Source organism: Maniola hyperantus, chromosome 26 (genome assembly GCF_902806685.2).
Source record: "Maniola hyperantus chromosome 26, iAphHyp1.2, whole genome shotgun sequence".
Classification (NCBI taxonomy): domain Eukaryota; kingdom Metazoa; phylum Arthropoda; class Insecta; order Lepidoptera; family Nymphalidae; genus Maniola; species Maniola hyperantus.
The window spans coordinates 580,344-600,902 of record NC_048561.1 but is presented as its reverse complement, the minus strand read 5'-3'; the positions used below and the strand labels follow the sequence as shown (position 1 = coordinate 600,902).

General features: G+C 37.9%; 1 protein-coding gene across 2 annotated transcripts in view; it reads right to left on the bottom strand.

The window, feature by feature from the left end:
• The window catches only part of LOC117994139 (AT-rich interactive domain-containing protein 5B-like), a 102,324-nt gene that overhangs the window by 76,914 nt on the left and 4,851 nt on the right, over positions 1-20,559 (bottom strand). For both annotated transcript variants that reach the window (XM_034982024.2, XM_069507441.1), the window contains exons 2-3: positions 9,623-9,764; positions 8,004-8,113 (exon numbers count right to left, since the gene is read on the bottom strand). In XM_034982024.2, the coding sequence (XP_034837915.1) occupies positions 8,004-8,113; positions 9,623-9,764 (252 nt within the window). The remainder of the gene's footprint in view (positions 1-8,003; positions 8,114-9,622; positions 9,765-20,559) is intronic.

The window sequence follows — 20,559 nt, the reverse complement described above, 5'->3', positions numbered from 1 at the left end:
TCAGTCAGTCAGTCAGTCAGTCAGTCAGACAGTCAGTCACCTTTTCCTTTTATATATTAAGACTAGAGGATACCCGCGACTTCGTACGCGTGGAATTGAGTTTTTTAAATCCCGTACTCCGTAGGAGCTCTTTGGTTTTCCGGGATAAAAAGTAGCCAATGTCCTTCCGCGGTATACCAAATTTCGTCGAAATCGGTTAGACGAATGAGCCGTGAAAGGCTAGCAGGCAGACAGATAGACAGACAGACACACTTTCGCATTTATGATCTGTATATATAAAATTCAAAGTCCTGACTGACTGACATATATATCAACGCACAGCCTAAACCGCTGGTCCTAGAGACATGAAATTTGGAGGGTGTGTTCTTTGTAAAGAGCAGGTATCCACTAAGAAAGGATTTTTTGAAATTCCACCCCTAAGTGGGTTAAATGGGGGATGGAAGTTTGTATGAAAGTCCGTCATTTTTGAAATTACATCGATGAAAATTGGTATTTAAGCTTTCGATTAAAAAATAAAAAATACGTATTTCACGATTTTTGGAAATTCTACTACCAAGGGGGTTAAATAGGGGATGAAAAATTATATGAGAGTCCGTAATTTTTCAAGTTATTTGCATGAAAATTGGTATTTGGGTTTTCGACAACAAATGAAGAAATATGTAGGTATTTCAGGATTTTCGGAAATTCAACCCCCACCTCTATTTTCTAAATTCCACCCGAGCGAAGTCGGGGCGGGTCAGCTAGTATTAGTATAGATATAGACTAGCTCACGCGCCAAGATAGTCTTGTCGCACTGTATCTTGTTAAAAATCCGTGGTATAGGATCATCAAAGAAATCAAACCCACAAGTAAAGGCTTGTCAATACTTGTAATAAACCTAATGAACGTATTTTAATTTGACCCATTTCCGGACGAATAAAATTCAAATTTCGAACGACACGTCATCTATAGCGATCTTCAAAAATGTAATCCGTGAACGTTGGCAGCCATGCGCTGTCAAATAATTGTTAAAACAGCGCTGCCGTGGAGTCGACATTATTATTTTAAAGGACCCGTTTTTTTACAGTCGTATAACTATCTGAGGAATAAAAATATTTTGACAGTTTTTAGGGTTCCGTACCTCAAAAGGAAAAACGGAACCCTTATAGGATCATTTTGTTGTCTGTCTATCTGTCAAGAAACCTACAGGGTACTTCCCGTTGACCTAGAATCATGAAATTTGGCAGGTAGGTAGGTCTTATATCAGACATTTGGGGAAAATTGTGGTCATGCACTAATAATTAGTATTTTCAATTTCCGAAGTAAGATAACTAAATCAAGTGGGGTCTCAGATGAAAGGTCTTCACCTGTGCATTCTAAAACGGATTTTTATTTATTTTATGCATTATACTTTTTGAATTATCGTGCAAAATGTCGAAAAAATACGACTGTAGTACGGAACCCTCGTTGCGCGAGCCTGACTCGCACTTGGCCGGTTTTTTTTAAATTCATAAACTAACGCTTGGCTGCAATCAGACCTGGTGGCAAGTGATGATGCAGCCTAGGATGGAGCGCGCTTGCCTAGAAGATGCCTATTCACTCTCGACTTTATTCTTTTATTTATGCCTGAAAGGAATCATAGTTTTCGATAAAATTAAATACTTACTTATAAAGATAAAAAATCAATAGTTTGAGAAGCACTGGCCAGAGCGGCTTATCTCTGCGGACATTAAAAAAAATCGGCCAAGTGCTAGTCGAATTCGCACACGAAGGGTTCCATTCCATACCATTGTTCAAGAAGTAACACTTTTTTATGGCGATCATTTGAAATGATTAATTATTAAAATTGTTGTCATAGCGGCAATAGAAATACACACTGAAAATCTCAACTCTGTACCTATTACGGTTCACGAGACAAGATTAAGCCCGCTGACAGACAGACGGCCGGCCGAACGGACAGCGGAGGCTTAGTGATATGGTTCCGTTGGCACCCGAAGGAACCCTAAAAATCAATCAGTTTGAGAAGCACTGGCCGGGGCGGCTTATCTCTTGGACATTAAAAAAGGTATTCACATTGACTTACAAAATAATATTATTATTACTCTGAGGACACTCGGTGACACAAGTGTTCAGACATTTTCATCATCATCATGATCAACCTATAGCCGACTCACTACAGAGCACGGGTCTCCTCTCAGTATGAGAAAGATTTCGCTATAGTGCACCACGCTGGCCATTTTAGTGACGTCAACACTAGACTGAAGTTTCGAGCTGATGGTATATTTATATTTCGGCTGACTTCAAAATGACGTCATTTCGATGTTAATGAGACATGGTTCCAGCGCAACAGCAATTTGCGGGACTTATTACACTAGTATTTATGAAATCAAAGCGATAGCACTTTTGCGCGCGACGGTACCGCGTTATCAGTTATGTACACAGAATGAGAACGCGATAAGATACGCGTTAACTCTTCAATAAGCACAATCGAGAAACTCGACAATCTGGATTCTACGTGCTTTTTATTGTACTTGTAATACTAGTGACCCGCCGCGGCTTCGCACCGGGGCTTATTATGAAATACTAGATAATGCCCGCGACTTCCTACGCGTGAATTTAGGTTTTTAAAAATCCCGTGGGAACTCTTTGATTTTCCGGGATAAACAGCCTATGTCCTTCCCCGGGATGCAAGCTATCTCTGTACCAAATTTCGTTAAAATCGGTTGAACGAATGGATAGCCGTGAAAAGCTAGCAGACAGACGCACTTTCGCATTTATAATATTAGTATGGATTAGTATGGATAGCCTGTGTCACTCAGGAAGAATGTATCTATTGGTGAAAGAATAGGGTATTGGATTGTAGCAATAAAATGATGTGATTTTTTTTTTGTATAGCTGTAGTTTATGAGCCTAGAATTCATTATTTCATAAAGAAAATAATTTATAAAAATAAAAATAAAATCATTTTTGTATTGCATGGGGAAAAAATACAATTTCATGTCTCTTTACTATCATATTAAACTCAAATAAAAACATAATATTATACGTATACTTAATTTATCAATTTTTAATACAAATTTTACGCCTGCTATCTATTTCAGACATTAAAATAACCTAGCATAGTACTATTTGAAATTCGATTTTTTTTAAAATATCAATTAAAATCCAAGAAATCCAATCACAAAATCTCTCTATAGATTTCTATGTCCGTAAGTTCGAGCGCATCGCAGCAAATGTATTGTGTACTTTAACGAAACAATCTTGACCTGTTAACGAACGTTTCAAAACTTTTATTAAACTTTCTTTGAGAAATACTTTATGTATTTTATTTTATTCAGATACAAGTTAGCCCTTGACTGCAATCTCACCTGGTGGTAAGTAATGATGCTGTCTAAAACTCAAACTCAAATTATTTATTCAGAATAGGTAAAATGTTACACTTACTGATGGTCAAAATTGTTAATTTGTGAGAAATTATATGAGGGCTCCAAACGCGCCCAGGTCTGAGAAGAGCCCACAACAAACTCAACCGGGTAAGTATGGACTATGTATTGCCCGCGAGTTATTATTAGCCGACTTCAAAAAAGGAGGTTCTCAATTCGTCGGAATTTTTTTATATTTATTTTACGTCTAATTGCAACGGAACAGTGCCACTTACACAAACTAGATAATACAAACACAAAAGATATAAAATACGTTTATGTAATATTTATCTTGTAAAATTGAGGTCTTGAGAGTCAGAGCGACTCACTAAATTTATTTTTTCAAAAATGTTACTAATATAAAAAAATTAGAAATTGCTGTTAACCAACTGTAACTGCTTAATTTTTTTTATATCAAGCTAGGTTTATTATTGCTCTTTGTATCGCTCGCTATCAGACGCAATTGAAATTTACAACAATTGCACTACATTTTATCTAAATGTCATCATCGAGGCATAATCAATTACAAAGTTCACAGCAGTAATTATTAATGAGCTTCGTTGAGATAACATGATGTAACGTGCATGATTATTACAAACTAGCTTATGACTGTGACTTCATCCGCGTGGACTACACAAATTTCAACCCCTTAGGGATTGAATTTTCAAAATTACTGTGTGATATATAATTAATAAAAATAAACTTTGCATGTAAATTCATCTCATACTGCTAGTAAAGCAGTTATAAAATACGGTTAAAAACATTAAAGTAGCAAAAACTTGTTACCTTATTAACATAATACTTAAAACTTTACGATTAAGTACTCGGATAAGTAAAATATGATAGGTCAAGGTAAATAATATAATCCTCTTACATATAAACAAATAATTAATTCTCTTATATTAATATTTGTCTGTTTGTTCGTTAACTATACATTAACGCATCGTTCTGCCGGTTGAATTGAAACTTTATACACTTCTTGTTGGCACTTGTTTGAAGTTTTCTCGACAGATGTAGTATCATCAATCTACAATAGGTGATGTGTGAGTTGTACTGCAGTGCATGCCGGGCATCATCATCATCATGATCAACCCATAACCGGCTCACTACAGAGCACGGGTCTCCTCTCAGAGTAAGAAGGGTTTTGGCCATAGTCTACCACGCTGGCCATGTGCGGATTGGTAGACTTCACACACTTTTGAGACCATTATGGAGAACTCTAAGGCATGCAGGTTTCCTCACGATGTTTTCCTTCACCGTTAAAGCAAGTGATATTTAATTCATTAAAACGCACATAACTCGGAAAAGTTAGAGGTGCGTGCCCGGGATCGAACCCCCGACCTCCGATTAGAAGGCGGACGTCCTAACCACTAGGCTATCACAGCTTGCTTGATGCCGGGCATCATCTAGTATTAAATATAAATTATTAACTAGGATATTAGACTTTCTGAGTAAAAAACACTCCCATACCCCAAACTACAGGATAGCCCACTTCCATCTAAGACTGTATCATCACTAACCACCAGGTAAGAATTAAGATCACAGTTAAATTACAAAAATAGAAGAGAAATATTATGTTATTCTTAAAATAACATAATATTTCCCCCGTCCCCCTGATACCCTGGCAAAGGGGGATGCCCCGCTATACGCCATAGTCGATATAGGACTATACATAGCGGGGCATCGAGATAGCAATCGGGGTATCGACTATATATAGTATTTTTGATGTACTTATTATCTACTTCTACGGCACTCAGACTTGGATTTCAAATGGCACTACCACTGTACACTTTTTGATGGTCAATTGTTTTTGACAATTCGCTGATCACTGTTTTTCCATAACAATGTTATATTATTGTAACTACATCATTATGTAATTTTCATTATTGACTGTGTATTGCCAAAACTAGCTTATGCTCGCGACGTCGTTCGCGTGAACTACACAAATTTCAAACCCCCTTAGGTGTTGAATTTTCAAAATCCTTTTTTAGCGGATGACTACGTCATGATAGCTGTCTGCATGTCAAATTTCAGCCCGATCCGTCCAGTAGTTTGAGCTGTGCGTTGATAGATCAGTCAGTCAGTCAGGCACATTTTTTTTAAATGTATTTAGAAGAAGATAAAATAAATTGACTAACTATCCAAAAAAAACTACTTACATATTGCAACTTTTGGTCCTTAGAACAAAAACCAGCTAAACACAAAGTATCACAACGTCACGGGCGCACTACACAATCCCATAACGTACTACACAATTACTTGACGGACCCATCACTTAATATTCAACCTTGTAGCGTGGAAATAAGATACAGTTCGGTTTGATCGAGTCGGAATGGTATTAGCGTTTGGTGCAAGTGTGGAATAAATACTTCCACCCTGTGTTTTTATTTTTTCTTCTAATTAGGTATAAGATTTTTTTTTTTAATTTATGGACTAGCGCTTTGATGTGGTGTTTAGGCACTGGTTTGATTGTTTTAGGTGCTTCGAGGTGAAGGAAAACTCGAGGATTATATGTGGCACACACTATTTTATTCCAGCAAAGCGAGAGATGCGTGTTGACAATGCAGCGGTCAAAATGTAAGAGAGTGAATTGAGAATTTATGTCGAACTGACTGACAAAATCTTATAGATTAAATTTTGTTGGTGTTGCCAACACGCTTGACTGCAATCAGATCCTCGATTGAGTATAGAAAACGTATTCATCGTTATCGTAATGGTCATAAAATTCTGCCCTTTGGTTGATTCGCTGTTTACATTTTTTCACAGCCAATCAAAGGGAGGAATTTTTGACGATTCCTTAATACGTTTTTCTTACACAATTGGGGGGCAGACAAGAGATAATGCAGCCTAAGATAGAGCGTGCTTGCCTAGAAGATGTCTATTCAGTCTTGGCTTGAAGGTACCCAAATTAAAATTGGAGGGAGCAGCCTGTGTCAATCTCCAAGTCTTTAAATAGCCAAAAAATTCCTGTAACATCAGGTAATTCGCCTGCTCGTTTGCTCGCAATTTTTATTAAAAAAAACTGTTGAATCAGTTGCTCGGCTTTGATGTGTCTGAAGGAAAATCAAAAAAAAATCGGATAGGGTCATTTTTGTTTTCAACGTGCGTCTTCAATACGGTATTTGACAGCTAGTCAAATCAGCAACTTTTTATCAAACGTTAAAACGCGCACTTAGTATGCGATATTCTATGAAATATTGGAATGTGACGTCGCATCATAATGCTACTTTACGACTTTTTATACGTATAATTTAAAATGGTTATTTACTTAAAACTAATAAAGGGCGTGGATTTCCGTATTTTGGAACACCCTCTATTTAATAGTCACTGGGAAATAATTTATTTTTGATGTAGTGAAATACCCATCGATATAAATGACAAGATATAGTCAAGAAAACAAAAATTTTCACGGCTTTAGAACCAAATAAATCAGCGCCACCTCTTAGATACTAATGAACGACCCGTTTGAAATTGAGACGTCACTGAGGTTGCATTGGTGACAAAGCACCACTGAGTCGGTGCCATTTTGTTTGTTCAATGGCCCTGTTCATACGAAGTCAAGTAATATATAAGTCAATGCAAATACCCAATTTATTCGAGAAATCGCCATTAGAATCGCCACATCTCATACCTTGTACCACACGTCAGCAGTAATTTCATCCATGAAATAGTTGGCGTTACCAAATAGGGATTAGAGGGAGACGGCGCTACACGCGGGAGCGAGACGGCACACTTCGTAGAAACTGTTGGATTTTTGAGGTTTTTACGTTTTTACTTCTTATCAATTATTTAGATTTTAGATAGCAGATATAAGCTGTGATAGCCTAGTGGTTAGGACGTCCGCCTTCTAATCGGAGGTCGGGGGTTCGATCCCGGGCACGCACCTCTAACTTTTCGGAGTTATGTGCGTTTTAAGAAATAAAATATCACTTGCTGTAACGGTGAAGGACAACATCGTGAGGAAACCTGCATGCCTGAGAGTTCTCCATAATGTTCTCAAAGGTGTGTGAAGTCTGCCAATCCGCACATGGCCAGCGTGGTAGACTATGGCCAAAACCTTCTCACTCTGAGAGGAGGTCCGTGCTCTGTAGTGAGCCCGCGGCGAGGGGTTGATCATGATCATGAGATTTTAGATACTTACTGTTAAATGTATTTTGCTATGTAAATGATAAGAAAGCTTGGATTTAACTCGCTCATTCATTAGGGTTCGGTAAATTAGGGGTTTAGGTTTGTCTGAGCGCTTCGAATGTCCTGTGACGACATCACAAAATCAATATGGCGGCAATGACAAACAAAAATAGGTTGCCTGTGAAATTTCACAGGTGAAATTAAAGAAAAAATAATTACATCAAATGAAAAATATTTCGAAGTCGTAATCATTTCCATCCCCGCTGATTCCTAACCTCGGCCGAAGTCACCATGTAAGTAGCACAAGCAGTGGCGTGCAGGTCATAGAGGCATAAATGCACTGCTTACCCCAGTTGTAATAGCCTAATGCTTATTTTTCATTATAGCCTGCCAGTAAACAGGTTCCTACCTAACTAATGCCTACCCTGGCTTCAAACCCTGTGCACGCCACTGAGCACAAGTAAGATCACTGACCTCTCCATGTAAGCCCCTGCCGTCTGGCGTGTTCTCGGGGAGGCAGTACAGCCTCACGGACACCAGGGTCTGGTCGGAGACTCGGTCCGTCCACAGGAGTTGTAGTTCACCTGGTAGAAACAAGAACACAGGTTAGACTAGCGGATCTGCTGCAGCTCTGCTTGGCTGGGCATGCGCGTGGCCGCCATTTGAGTGACGTCAGCACTAGACTGAAGTTTCGAGCTGATGGTGGTTGTGCAATAAGAAACCTGGAAATTATTACGCAAAATATTGTTTAACTAGCTTATGCTCGCGACTTCGTCCGCGTGGACTACACAAATTTCAAACCCCTATTTCACCCCCTTAGGGGTTGAATTTTCCAAAATCCTTTCTTAGCGGACGCCTACGTCATAATAGCTATCTGCATGCCAAATTTCAGCCCGATCCGTCCAGTAGTTTGAGCTGTGCGTTGATAGATCAGTCAGTCAGTCAGTCAGTCAGTCAGTCAGTCAGTCAGTCACCTTTTCCTTTTATATATTTAGATACATTTATTACTGGAAAGAATCATTGTACCGTTTTCCTTAGCTAATTCATTCATAGCTCCCTAGATGACGCTATATAGGTGTTGCATCGCGGCAAATCGCGCGCACACACGCTCTCGTCAAAGGAGCACCTGTCAACTTCGCCATATGTAAAAAAAAACGCAGTCTGAAAAACGACACGCTAACATCCGCTCGCGCGCAGGCCACCTATGGCCTTGCATTGGTACCAGCACGAAAATCTAGAAACGCTCTCGCGCATCCCTAAGGCTGATTCAAGGAGTCCTGGAGAATTTCATAAGAACAGGTCAGTGATTGTGATTTCTTCTTTGTATATATCTGTTTTAGGCATTATTTTGTTTTTTCTAGGTTTTTTGTTGCACATACCATTGCCACTAATTCCATACTATTGCAGTATAATTATTATAATTAATTTCGCACACGCACCCAGGATCAGTGACTATTTACACGTTGCCGATCCAGATGGTATATTTTTATTTCGGCTGACGTCAAAATGATGTCATTTCGATGTTAATGAGACATGGTTCCAGCGCAATAGCAATTTGCGGGGCTTATATCCAGTGGCGTGCAGCTCATAGAGGCATAAACGCACTGCTTACCCGCGTTGTAAAAAATCAATGCTTATTTTTCATTAAAACCTGCCGGAAAATAAGTTCATACCTAAATGCATACCCTGGCTTGAAATCCTGTGCACGCCACTGCTTATATCTAGACTAAGTGATCTATCAACGCACAGCTCAAACTACTGGACGGATCGAGCTGAAATTTGGCATACAGATAGCTATTATGACACGCACAACAGACGGAAACGTTTAAGTGCGGAAACCAGCCCAGAACGAAGAAGAAGAAGCTATTATGACGTAGACATCCGCTAAGAAAGGATTTTGGAAAATTCAACCTATAGGTAAAATAGGGGTTTGAAATTTGTATAGTCCACGCGGACCAAGTCGCGGGAATAAGCTAGTAAAAGATATAAATAGACATTAGTTTGTCCATGTTTCACGCTGAAACTTATTTTAGAGTCGGAAATACGTATCGAAAATAAGAATGAGCGCAGCGAGCGTATAATCGTCGACTCACCAATGGAAACCAGCTCGGAGTCCTGCCATATCCTGACGAAGAAGAAGTCCCCGATGGCGTATATCCTCTCCCGGGGGCCTGTCAGTCGGATCGCCTTGTAGAACGTGTATTGTCCGTGTTGACCGCACGGCGTTCCGACCAACTGTAACAATAATAATAATTCTTTTGCTTGTTCTCAGGTGGAAGAAGCGCCGGAATAACCAGCTCTTACCTTAGTATTAGTTGTGATGTGTGGCACAATTTGTGTAAATAAACGTCTTTTCTTTCTTTCTTTCTAATAATTATTATCTATTTATATTTAAGAACTAGCTGATGCCCGCGACTTCGTCCGCGTGGATTTACGTTTTTCAAAATCCCGCGGGAACTTTTTGATTTTCCGGGATAAAAAGTAGCCTATGTCTTAATCCAGGGTATATTGTATCTCCATTCCAAATTTCAGCCAAATCCGCCCAGTAGTTTTTGCGTGAAGGAATAACAAACATACACACACATACAAATTTTCGCCTTTATAATATTAGTGTGATGGAACATATTACAGGTGTTATGCGAAAGATCATATGAAATGCGACTGCGAAATCATTGCCAGTGAAATTTCACCCGTGAAATTACTGAAGAAAAAATCATAAAAGATGATTCAAAAGTTTTTTTTTAATAATAAAAATGGGGAGCAAACGTGCAGGCGGGTCATCTGATGTTCAGTGATTACCGCCGCCCATAAATCATAAATCATAAACCCTTTATTTTGCTAGAATACATGTCACAATGGTAGTTAATTTTTAAGGTAAGTAAGAATCAATGTCGGCCATTTCTGGCATGCAAATTTTTTTCTATTATAACACAATTAATAAAATTCTAATAATAATTATTAGCATAGTTAAATTCATTAAATTTTAATTATTTTACAATCTAAGTCAAGTTTAATTCTATATATATATTATAAGAGTCAACTTAACCTACTGTGCCAACATTTTATTGATTGAATAAAAACATTTATCTAAAGATCCTTCTTAAATCGTTGGAGGGGTAATACCCGTAATCCTGGGGGTAGTTTATTAAATATTTTTACATGAACATTTGCAGTACCAGAGGAACCAGACACGCGAGCGGAGCCAGGCGGGGTGAGCTTGTATATCTAAGTATGGTGGAGGACAATAAAATGAAACTTATTTAGTTTAGAGTAAATCGACGAGCACGCGACGCGACGCCGGATGCGGCCATTTTGTGGTGTAGCGTTAGCAAACAAAATTAAATCCATACTCCATACTAATATTATAAATGCGAAAGTGTGTCTGTCTGTCTGTCTACTAGCTTTTCACGGCTCAACCGTTCAACCGATTTTGACGAAATTTGGTACAGAGGTAGCCTGCAACCCGGGGAAGGACATAGGCTACTTTTTATCCCGGAAAATTTAAGGGTTCCCACAGGAATTTTAAAAACCTAAATCCACGCGTACGAAGTCGCGGGCATCGTCTAGTACCTTATGTATCATGTAATTGTTTCAAAAAAACGGCCAAGTGCGAGTTGGACTCACGCACCGAGGGTTCCGTACTACAGTCATATTTTTACGACATTTTGCACGATGAATCAAAAACTATTATGCATAAAAATCTGTTTTAGAATAATATACAGGTGTCAGGTATCTCATTCATATTATATACCCCACTCACTTGGTGTGGTAATCTTACTTTGAAACTTGAAAATATTAATTAGTTGTTCCTTGTTCATTTAAACACATTTTAATAATTTTTTTATGATCGTGTAACCACAAATCCTCGGTTTTCGGATTTATTCCTTTACTTCTCTACGTAGTATAAAATAAAGTCGCTTCCCGCGTCTGTATGTATGTATGATTTTAATGCGGTTTTCACCATTAGATAGAGTGATTCAAGAGGAAGGTTTATAGCTATAGTTTAATTCACAAAAAATTAGAGATCCTTAGAGAAATTGAAGTAATGTGAATTAGGTTGAAAAAAATCCTCTCATTTGAGAGTTTCCGAGGCAATGACACCACATTAGTATCATTACCCCCCATGCGAAGCCGGGGCGGGTCGCTAGTGTTTTATAAGACCTTCCTTACCTACCAACATTCATGATTCTCGGTCAACGGGAAGTACGTACTCTATAGGTTTTCTTGTCTTGTCCTGTCTCTCTGTCCGTCTGTCCGTCGTGTCTGAACACGACGGACAGACGGACAGAGAGACAGGGTTACGTTTTTCCTTTTGAGGTACGGAACCCTAAAAAACAGCATTCCCCATAATTAAGTACCTAATTATAGTGGTCATATAGTTTGCCCAGCAGTGGGAAGTTGGGACTGCACTAATCAATTTCTCATAAACGGTTAACTATTAAACGACAGAGTTCGAAACGTTGAACGCAATGACAATCTCGAAGCCGGATGTTGCCTTTTCACGGCGAGCGGTACCGTCAGCAAAATAAATTCATAACTATTTTGCTTTGTGGTTTATAAATGCGAAAGTGTGTCTGTTTGTCTGTCTGTCTGCTAGCTTTTCACGGTCCATCAGTTTAACCGATTTTGATGAAATTTTGTACAGGGTTAGCTTACATGCCAGGGAAGGACATAGGCTACTTTTTATCCCAGAAAATCAAAGAGTTCCCACGGAATTTTCAAAGGCGTACCTATCCGCTAAGCCGATTTATATGAAATTTGATACAAAGGTTCCTTGCGTCCTGAAAATTGGCATAGGCAACTTTTTATGCTGGAAATACCAAGGGGTTTTAAAAATCCTAAATCCACGCGGGCGAAGTCGCGGGCATCATCTAGTATTTATATAAATTAAAACATTTTTTACAAACTTTCGTCCTTACAACATAAAAAAAGTGGAGACCCCCACTTTTTTTAGAGATAACCTATATATCCGCCATAAACCGCCAAACAACTGTAAGAAACCGCCAAAAGACCTTTATTACCTAACCTTTATTATTTTTCTTTCTCTGAGACTGAGGCTGAGATCTATAGAGCGCACTTTGACTTAGCTCAGACTTAAGACTGAGTTAAAACGAGACAGATTTATGTGAGAGATATAGCTCTGTCTCAAGTCTAAGCTAAGTCAGAGTGCGCTCTATAGATCTCACCCTAAGTATTTGATGTGACTAATTTTATCAAAACGATGTACACGTTGTTAGGTATATCATAACCATATTGCATGCTAATAGGCAGAATTTGGCTGTACCTTTTTGTTTTCGTAACATCTCAACTGTTTACCCAGATTCGCAATAAAGAAATTTGTAGGTATTTTTATTTGAAAAAATTACAGTAAAAGTAAAAAGTTTTGTGGCGTTTTTGTTGCTGTCGCTACCGGTAGGACGAGTGCCGAATCAATAAGTATAAAATTGAAACAGGCCGGAGCTGCGCGACTCAGGCCGACATATTGTAAGGGTATAACCACACACTTCAAAAAGCATTTTTTTAATCAGATGCAAGTTAGCCCACGACTGCAATCTCACCTGGTGGTAAGTGATGAATTATTAAAAACATTTAAATGATGAGTGATGACATAACAATATTAATGAAATTAGATAATTTATGAAGATAATTTAGAAATAATTTTGCACGCCATGCTTGGCAGGATATGTAACTGATTACCTAACTTTTTAACCGACTTTAAAAAAAGGAGGAGGTTCTCAATTCGTCGGAATCTTTTTTTTTTATTTTTATTTTTTTTATTTTTTATGTATGTTCCCCGATTACTCGAAAACGCCTGGACCGATTTTGAAAATTCTTTTTTTGTTTGAAAGGGTATACTTCAAAGTTGGTCCCATTTCAATTTGGTGAAGATCTGATGAACATCTTCGAAGATAGATACTGGAACTCCTCAACGGATAAGAGTAAATTGCTCGCGATCAGTGTAATAGCTTAGTAAACAGTAGATTTTTAACCAGTCATAGCATAATTCCATGGGGCCACTAAAAATTGTGAAATAAAATTTTTTTACAAAAAAAATAAAAACCGACTTCGTTACACAAACACTAAAAATTGAAAAATAATTTAATTTATTACCGATTATATTATGTATACAAGAGTTAATATAGTTCCATAATAATATTTTTTGGGGTCGGTGCCAATGAGGTGCCATTGTGGAGTCCCATAAAAATATGAAGTCTAGACGATTCGCGCAGCTAAAGCTAATTGGCACCGGCACCAAAAAGTATTATTATGGAACTATATTAACTCTTGTATACATAATATAATCGGTAATAAATTAAATTATTTTTTAATTTTTAGTGTTTGTGTAACGAAGTCGGTTTTTATAAGACCCTATGAAATAATTTACATGTACCTACCATATCTGAGCAAAATAAATAAATGATTATGATTATGATTATGACGATGCAGTCAAAGATGGAAGCGGTCTAACCTGGAAGCGGTATTAATTAGTATTTTTAACTTTTAAAGTTAGATAACTATATCATGTGGGGTATCATATGAAAGGGCTTCACCTGTGCATTCTAAAACAGATTTTTATTTGTTTTTATACATCATAGTTTTTAATTTATCGTGCAAAATGTCGAAAAAATACGACCGTGCTGCTTAGTTTACCGCCTACTCAGTGTGCGGACACCCTTACACTACCATACCGGTTCAAATGCGATGTCTTTCTTGACAAAAACATCCTAACTAACTAACCCTATAATGTTTTTAGTTTAATTTTAATTTTTAACAGACTTCTAAATATATAAAACAAAAAGGTGACTGACTGACTGATCTATCAACGCACAGCTCAAACTACTGGACGGATCGGGCTGAAATTTGGCATGCAGATTGCTATTATGACGTAGGCATCCGCTAAGAAAGGATTTTTGAAAATTCAATCCTTAAGGGGGTGAAATAGGGGTTTGAAATTTGTGTAGTCCACGCGGACGAAGTCGCGAGCGTAAGCTAGTTATCTAATATAACAGTACACGTATGATTTAAATTATTTAAATTTCGTCTGGCAAAGATTTCTTTAAGTTACTAGCCATACAATAATGTTCTTAATAACAAAGACATAACGTTCAAATCAGAATACAGGTTGATAATAAGGGTCATACAGCTATCTCGCTCTGACACAGGTGCTTAGTATTTCCGTCTCGCTTTTTAAGGGATAGCTAACACGATAAAAAGCTAGGGTTGGCAAAAATTTTAATTTTACTATCGAGTATCGCTTAGAATCTAAATGGTGATCGCGAATTGAAGTTTGTGGGTTTGTTTGTAGGCGGTAATCTCAGGAACAATTTTTTTTAATTTATTGTCTAGCGCTTGGCTGCAGATCTGGTGGCAAGTGATGATGCAGCCCAAGATGGAGCGCGCTTGTCTAGAAGATGCCTATTCACTCTTGATTTTATTCTTTTTTATTTATGCCTGAAAGAAGGTACCCATATTATAATTGGAGGGGAAAACTGATGCTGGATGGGTGTTCCAAATCTTTGCGGTTCGAATTAGAAATGAGGCAGCAAATCGCTTCGTACGTATCCGTGGAATTTCGACTACGTACGGGTGCAGACCTTGGCGATGCCTTGCGGTACGATAGTAGATAGGTGAAGGAGGAACCAGGTCGAAAAGCTCTTCGGCACACACTACTGAACCGATTTTGAAAATTCTTTCACCAGTAGAAAGCTACACTATTCCTGAGTGAAATAGGCTATATAATTTTTTAAATTAGAGATTTCTACGAAAATTGTAATAAGCTACCCGTGCGAAGCCGGGGCCGGTGGCTAGTATAGGCCAGTTAAGTATAATATAAGTACTACAACCTTCCTAAGTACGTCAAAATCGATCCATTATCTTTGAGATAATCGCGGAAATACATACATACATACGAATCGAATACATAACCTCCTTTTCCAAGTCGGTTAAAAAAGAAAAACATTTTTAGACAGTGCCAGCCCTGAGCACAAAGTCAGTAATGCAAGACCCGTATTTAGTGATAGTGGGACAGAGGTTGACAAAGTTGTTAAATAATTAGTTTAATTTACTTCATTTAGTTTAGCTAAACAATATTAGTGGCAATGGGCAGGGTACATAGTTCGTAAAATCTATAGACGTTGGGGTCCCAAGGTGCTGGAATGGCGACCTCGCATCGGAAGACGCAGTGTTGGAAGACCCCCCACTAGGTGGACGGACGACATCAGACGAGTCGCTGGACATAGGTCCAGCAGTGGACGTCTATCGGTTGATGATAATGATGATGAAACAATATTAGCTTTTCCTATCTTTTGCCCTTTTCCTATTTATTAATTATTCTAGATGATGTCCGCGACTTCATACGCGAAAGTTTTGATTTTTTTAATCCCGTGGGAACCCTTCGATTTTCTAGAATAAAAAGTAGCCTCGTTCCTTATTTTAGCTAATTTCTGTAAGGAGATCATTCTGGCTCCATACATTTTTGGGCCCTTTCTGAAAGTGCCGGCCAACAACAAAAATTGGTACTTATTATTAGAACTAGTCATTTAGAGCAATAGCACCAAAGTTGTAGGATTGCTCTGAGCCAAGTTAGTACAGGTTCGATGATTCCTCATTTTCATACATTTTATCTATATATATAAAAGGAAAAGGTGACTGACTGACTGACTGACTGACTGACTGACTGATCTATCAACGCACAGCTCAAACTACTGGACGGATCGGGCTGAAATTTGGCATGCAGATAGCTATTATGACGTAGGCATCCGCTAAGAAAGGATTTTTGAAAATTCAACTCCTAACGGGGTGAAATAGGGGTTTGAAACTCTGTAGTCCACGCGGACGAAGTCGCGAGCATAAGCTAGTCTTAAATATATAAAAGGAAAAGGTGACTGATTGACTGACTGACTGATCTATCAACGCACAGCTCAAACTACTGGACGGATCGGGCTGAAATTTGGCATGCAGATAGCTATTATGACATAAGCATCCGCTAAGAAAGGATTTTTGAAAATTCAACTTCTCAGAGGGTGAAAGAGGGGTTTGAAATTTGTGTAGTCCACGCGGACGAAGTCGCGAGCATAAGCTAGTTATAAATATTTTTGAAGAGTGACAACCCTGAACGCAATCTATTGCTTAGTAATTTGAAGCCCGTCATACTAAAGTGATACTGTTGTTGTGGTTTACAAAGTTGATAATATTATGTACATTTTCTACACATAAGTACTTAAATCAGAGCCTCAATAGCTCAACCGGTAAAGGAGTGGACTGAAAACCGAAAGGTCGACGGTTCAAACCCCGCTCGTTGCACTATTGTCGTACCTACTCCTAGTACAAGCTTGACGCTTAGTTGGAGAGGAAAGTGGAGTATTAGTCATTTAACATGGCTAATATTCTTTAAAAAAAAAATATCTATAATAGTTATTTTATCCTCCATAACTACTAATATTATTACTGTCAAAGTGTGTCTGTGTCTGTCTGCTAGCTCATCACGGCCCATCCGTTTTTTTTTAAAAAGAATATTGGCCATGTTAATTCCATGACTAACATTCCCCTTTCCTCTCCAACTAAACGTCAAGCTTGTGCTAGTAGGTACGACAATAGTGCAACGGGCTGGGTTTGAACCGTCGACCTTTCAGTTTTCAGTCCACTCCTTTACCCGTTGAGCTATTGAGGCTCTAAACCTCTAAACTTAAAACTCTAACTCTTTAACCGATTTCGGTGAAATTTGGTACAGAGATAGCTTGCATCCCGAGGAAGGACATAGGCTACTTTTTATCCCGGAAAATCAAAGATCAATTAGATTTAAAGAAATCTAAGTCCACGCGGACAAAATCACGGGCCTCATCTAAGTAAATATTTAAAAGGCGGTCACTGAAAATCAGCGTTGGGGCATCTGGTACCTCAGATATTTGCTCTAGAGGTTTGTGTCTGAGTGTGGAGGGGCCCGACGTCTCAACACAAGCTGAGTGGCCTACCTGTTCGAGGTGTTGCACTGCTGTACAGGACGATATTGTCTACACCATGTACCACCTATATACCTCGAATAAACATTATTCTATTCTATTCTATTCTATACATAAATACTTAAGTACATTAAGTATTTACTTAAATATAATTTTTTGTTGAAGTACCAACCCTAGCGCATGCTACTTTGTAATGCACGACCCGTATTTAGAAATACTAACGCAGTGGTGTTCAAAGTTTAAATATACTAACTTTTAGGATTCCGTACCTTAATAGGAAAAACCAGCCAAGTGCGAGTCAGGCTCGCGCAACGACGGTTCCGTACTACTGTCGTATTTTTTCGACATTTTGCACGATAATTCAAAAACCATGATACAAATATATAAATAAAAATCTGTTTTAGAATGTACAGGTGAAGACCTTTCATATGATACCTCACTTGATATAGTTATCTTACTTTGAAAATTGAAAATTCTAAATATTAGTAATTTCAACTTTCAAAGTAAGATTAATACATCAAGTGGGGTATCATATGAAAGGTCTTCACCTGTACATTCTAAAACAGATTTTTATTTATTTTTATGCATCATAGTTTTTGAATTATCATGTAAAATGTCGAAAAAATACGACTGTAGTACGGAACCCTCGTTGCGCGAGCCTGACTCGCACTTGGCCGGTTTATATACATAGGTCATAGTTTTAATATAATTGTACAAACGGTATTAAGTACATATATATATATATATATATATACAATGTTATCAACTTGTCAGTGCGCGTATCAATCGTGATAACGGGCAACGATAACCAAATATGGTGTTATAATTAATAAACAGATGGCACAATCAATCAACCAAATCCGAAATGCGAAAGTTAATATGTTTGTCTGTTTGTTTAACCTTTGATGCCTAAACTGCAGAACCATATTTGATCAAATCCACGCGGACGAAGTCGCGGGCATCCGTTAGTCTAAATATATAAAATGAAAAGGTGACTGACTGACAGACAGATCTATCAACGCATAGCTCAAACTACTGGACGGATCGGCCTGAAATTTGGCATGCAGATAGCAATTATGAAGTAAACATCCGCTAAGAAAGGATTTTTGAAAATTCAACCCCTAAGGGGGTAAAATAGGGGTTCGAAGTTTGTGTAGTCCACGCAAAAGAAGTCGCGGGCATTAGGAAAGGCATTCCGAACCAGTGGTAGGTGCATCCGACTATTCGTAAGTACTTGTAAAAGTTTATACGAATAAAAAAGATTTTTATTTTATTTTATTTTTATTAGCAAGTAAATAATAAAATCAGCAATTCGAAGACAACCATGGCCTATTACTTAAAAGGGATGTGAAATTACAATTATGATGCACTAATTTATCGATAAAAAAAATACCATGTATTTTAAAGTGAGTCACCGAAAGTACTTGCTTACCGATAACTTAGATTTTAGAGTTTCGTACCCAAAGGGGTTTTTTAAGGTTCCGTACCTCAAAAGGAAAAACGGAACCCTTATAGGATCACTTTGCTGTCTGTCTGTCTGTCTGTCAAGAAACCTGTCAGGGTACTTCCCGTTGACCTAGAATCATGAAATTTGGCAGGTAGGTACGTACCTATAGTAGACATTTGGGGAAAAATCTGAAAACCGTGAATTTGTGGTTACATCGCACAAAAAAAAAAAATTGTGGTCATGAACTAATAATTAGGTAGTATTTTCAATTTTCTACAAAAGTAAGATAGCTATATCAAGTGGGGTATCATATGAAAGGTCTTCACCTGTGCGTTCTAAAACAGATTTTTATTTATTTTTATACATCATAGTTTTTGAATTATCGTGCAAAATGTCGAAAAAATACGAGTGTAGTACCTACGGAACCCTCGGTGCGCGAGACTGACCCGCACTTGGCCGGTTTTTTAACATAAAAATAGACAAATTTCTGAGGGAAAATATTTTTTACGTTAAAAATTTAAAAATGTTTGTCGTTTACGCCGTGTGACGTCATTAATAATTAATTATTTTAAAAATGAATAAAAATCACATTGACTTAAATATCATCGTATGGACGGGGCCATTGAACAAACAAAATGGCACCAACTCAGTGGTGCTTCAGCACCAATGCAACCTCAGTGACGTCTGGATTTCAAACGGGTCGTTCATTAGTATCCAAGAGGTGGCGCTGATTTATTTGGTTCCAAAACCGTGAAAAATTTTGTTCGCCTGACCATATTATCTTGTATATAATATATTTGACGACCACTATACAAAAATCACGTCATTTTATTAGGTACCTACTAAGTACTGACCAAGACCTTATTAATGAATTGAAAATTCAAGTTAATACAAGACATTTACGAGACATTTCACCGCGATTAATAGCCTCAACTGGTGACAGAAGGGCTGGCTCATTTTTTGCGCAGCGGATCAGCCTGGCTGTCCAGCGCGGAAATGCAGCCAGTATTCTTGGCACCATTCCACGCGGTCATGATTTATAAAGTAATTAGATAAGGCTAGCTTTAAGTTTTATTGTATTAAAAAAAAAAAAAAAAAAAAAAAAAAAAAAAATATATATATAGTTAATACATAATCTCAATTATGTGATAAAAATGGTTTTTATAAGGAAAACAGTATTTTCGCCCTTAAGTGTCAGCTCAAGGGAGCCGTGCGAGGTTGCGGTTGACAATGAAATTTTACGCTCTCTCATACATTTAAATTGTAAAGCAGCCAAAGAGCATCGCGAAGTTCCAATCTGGGGGAGAAGCTGTGGGTGATATTGCCATCCGCTAGAATATCGGACCACTGGGTCAAACAAGTCGTAGGTAATTGAAAAACCGGCCAAGTGCGAGTCAGGCTCGCGCAATGAGGGTTCCGTACTACAGTCGTATTTTTCGATATTATGCACGATAATTCAAAAACTATGATGCATAAAAATAAATAAAAATCTGTTTTAGAATATACAGGAATATACAAGACCTTTTATATGATACCCCACTTGATATAGTCACTCACTTCGAAAGTTGAAAATACTAATTATTAGTTCATGACCACAATTTACTTTTTTGTGTGATCTAACCCT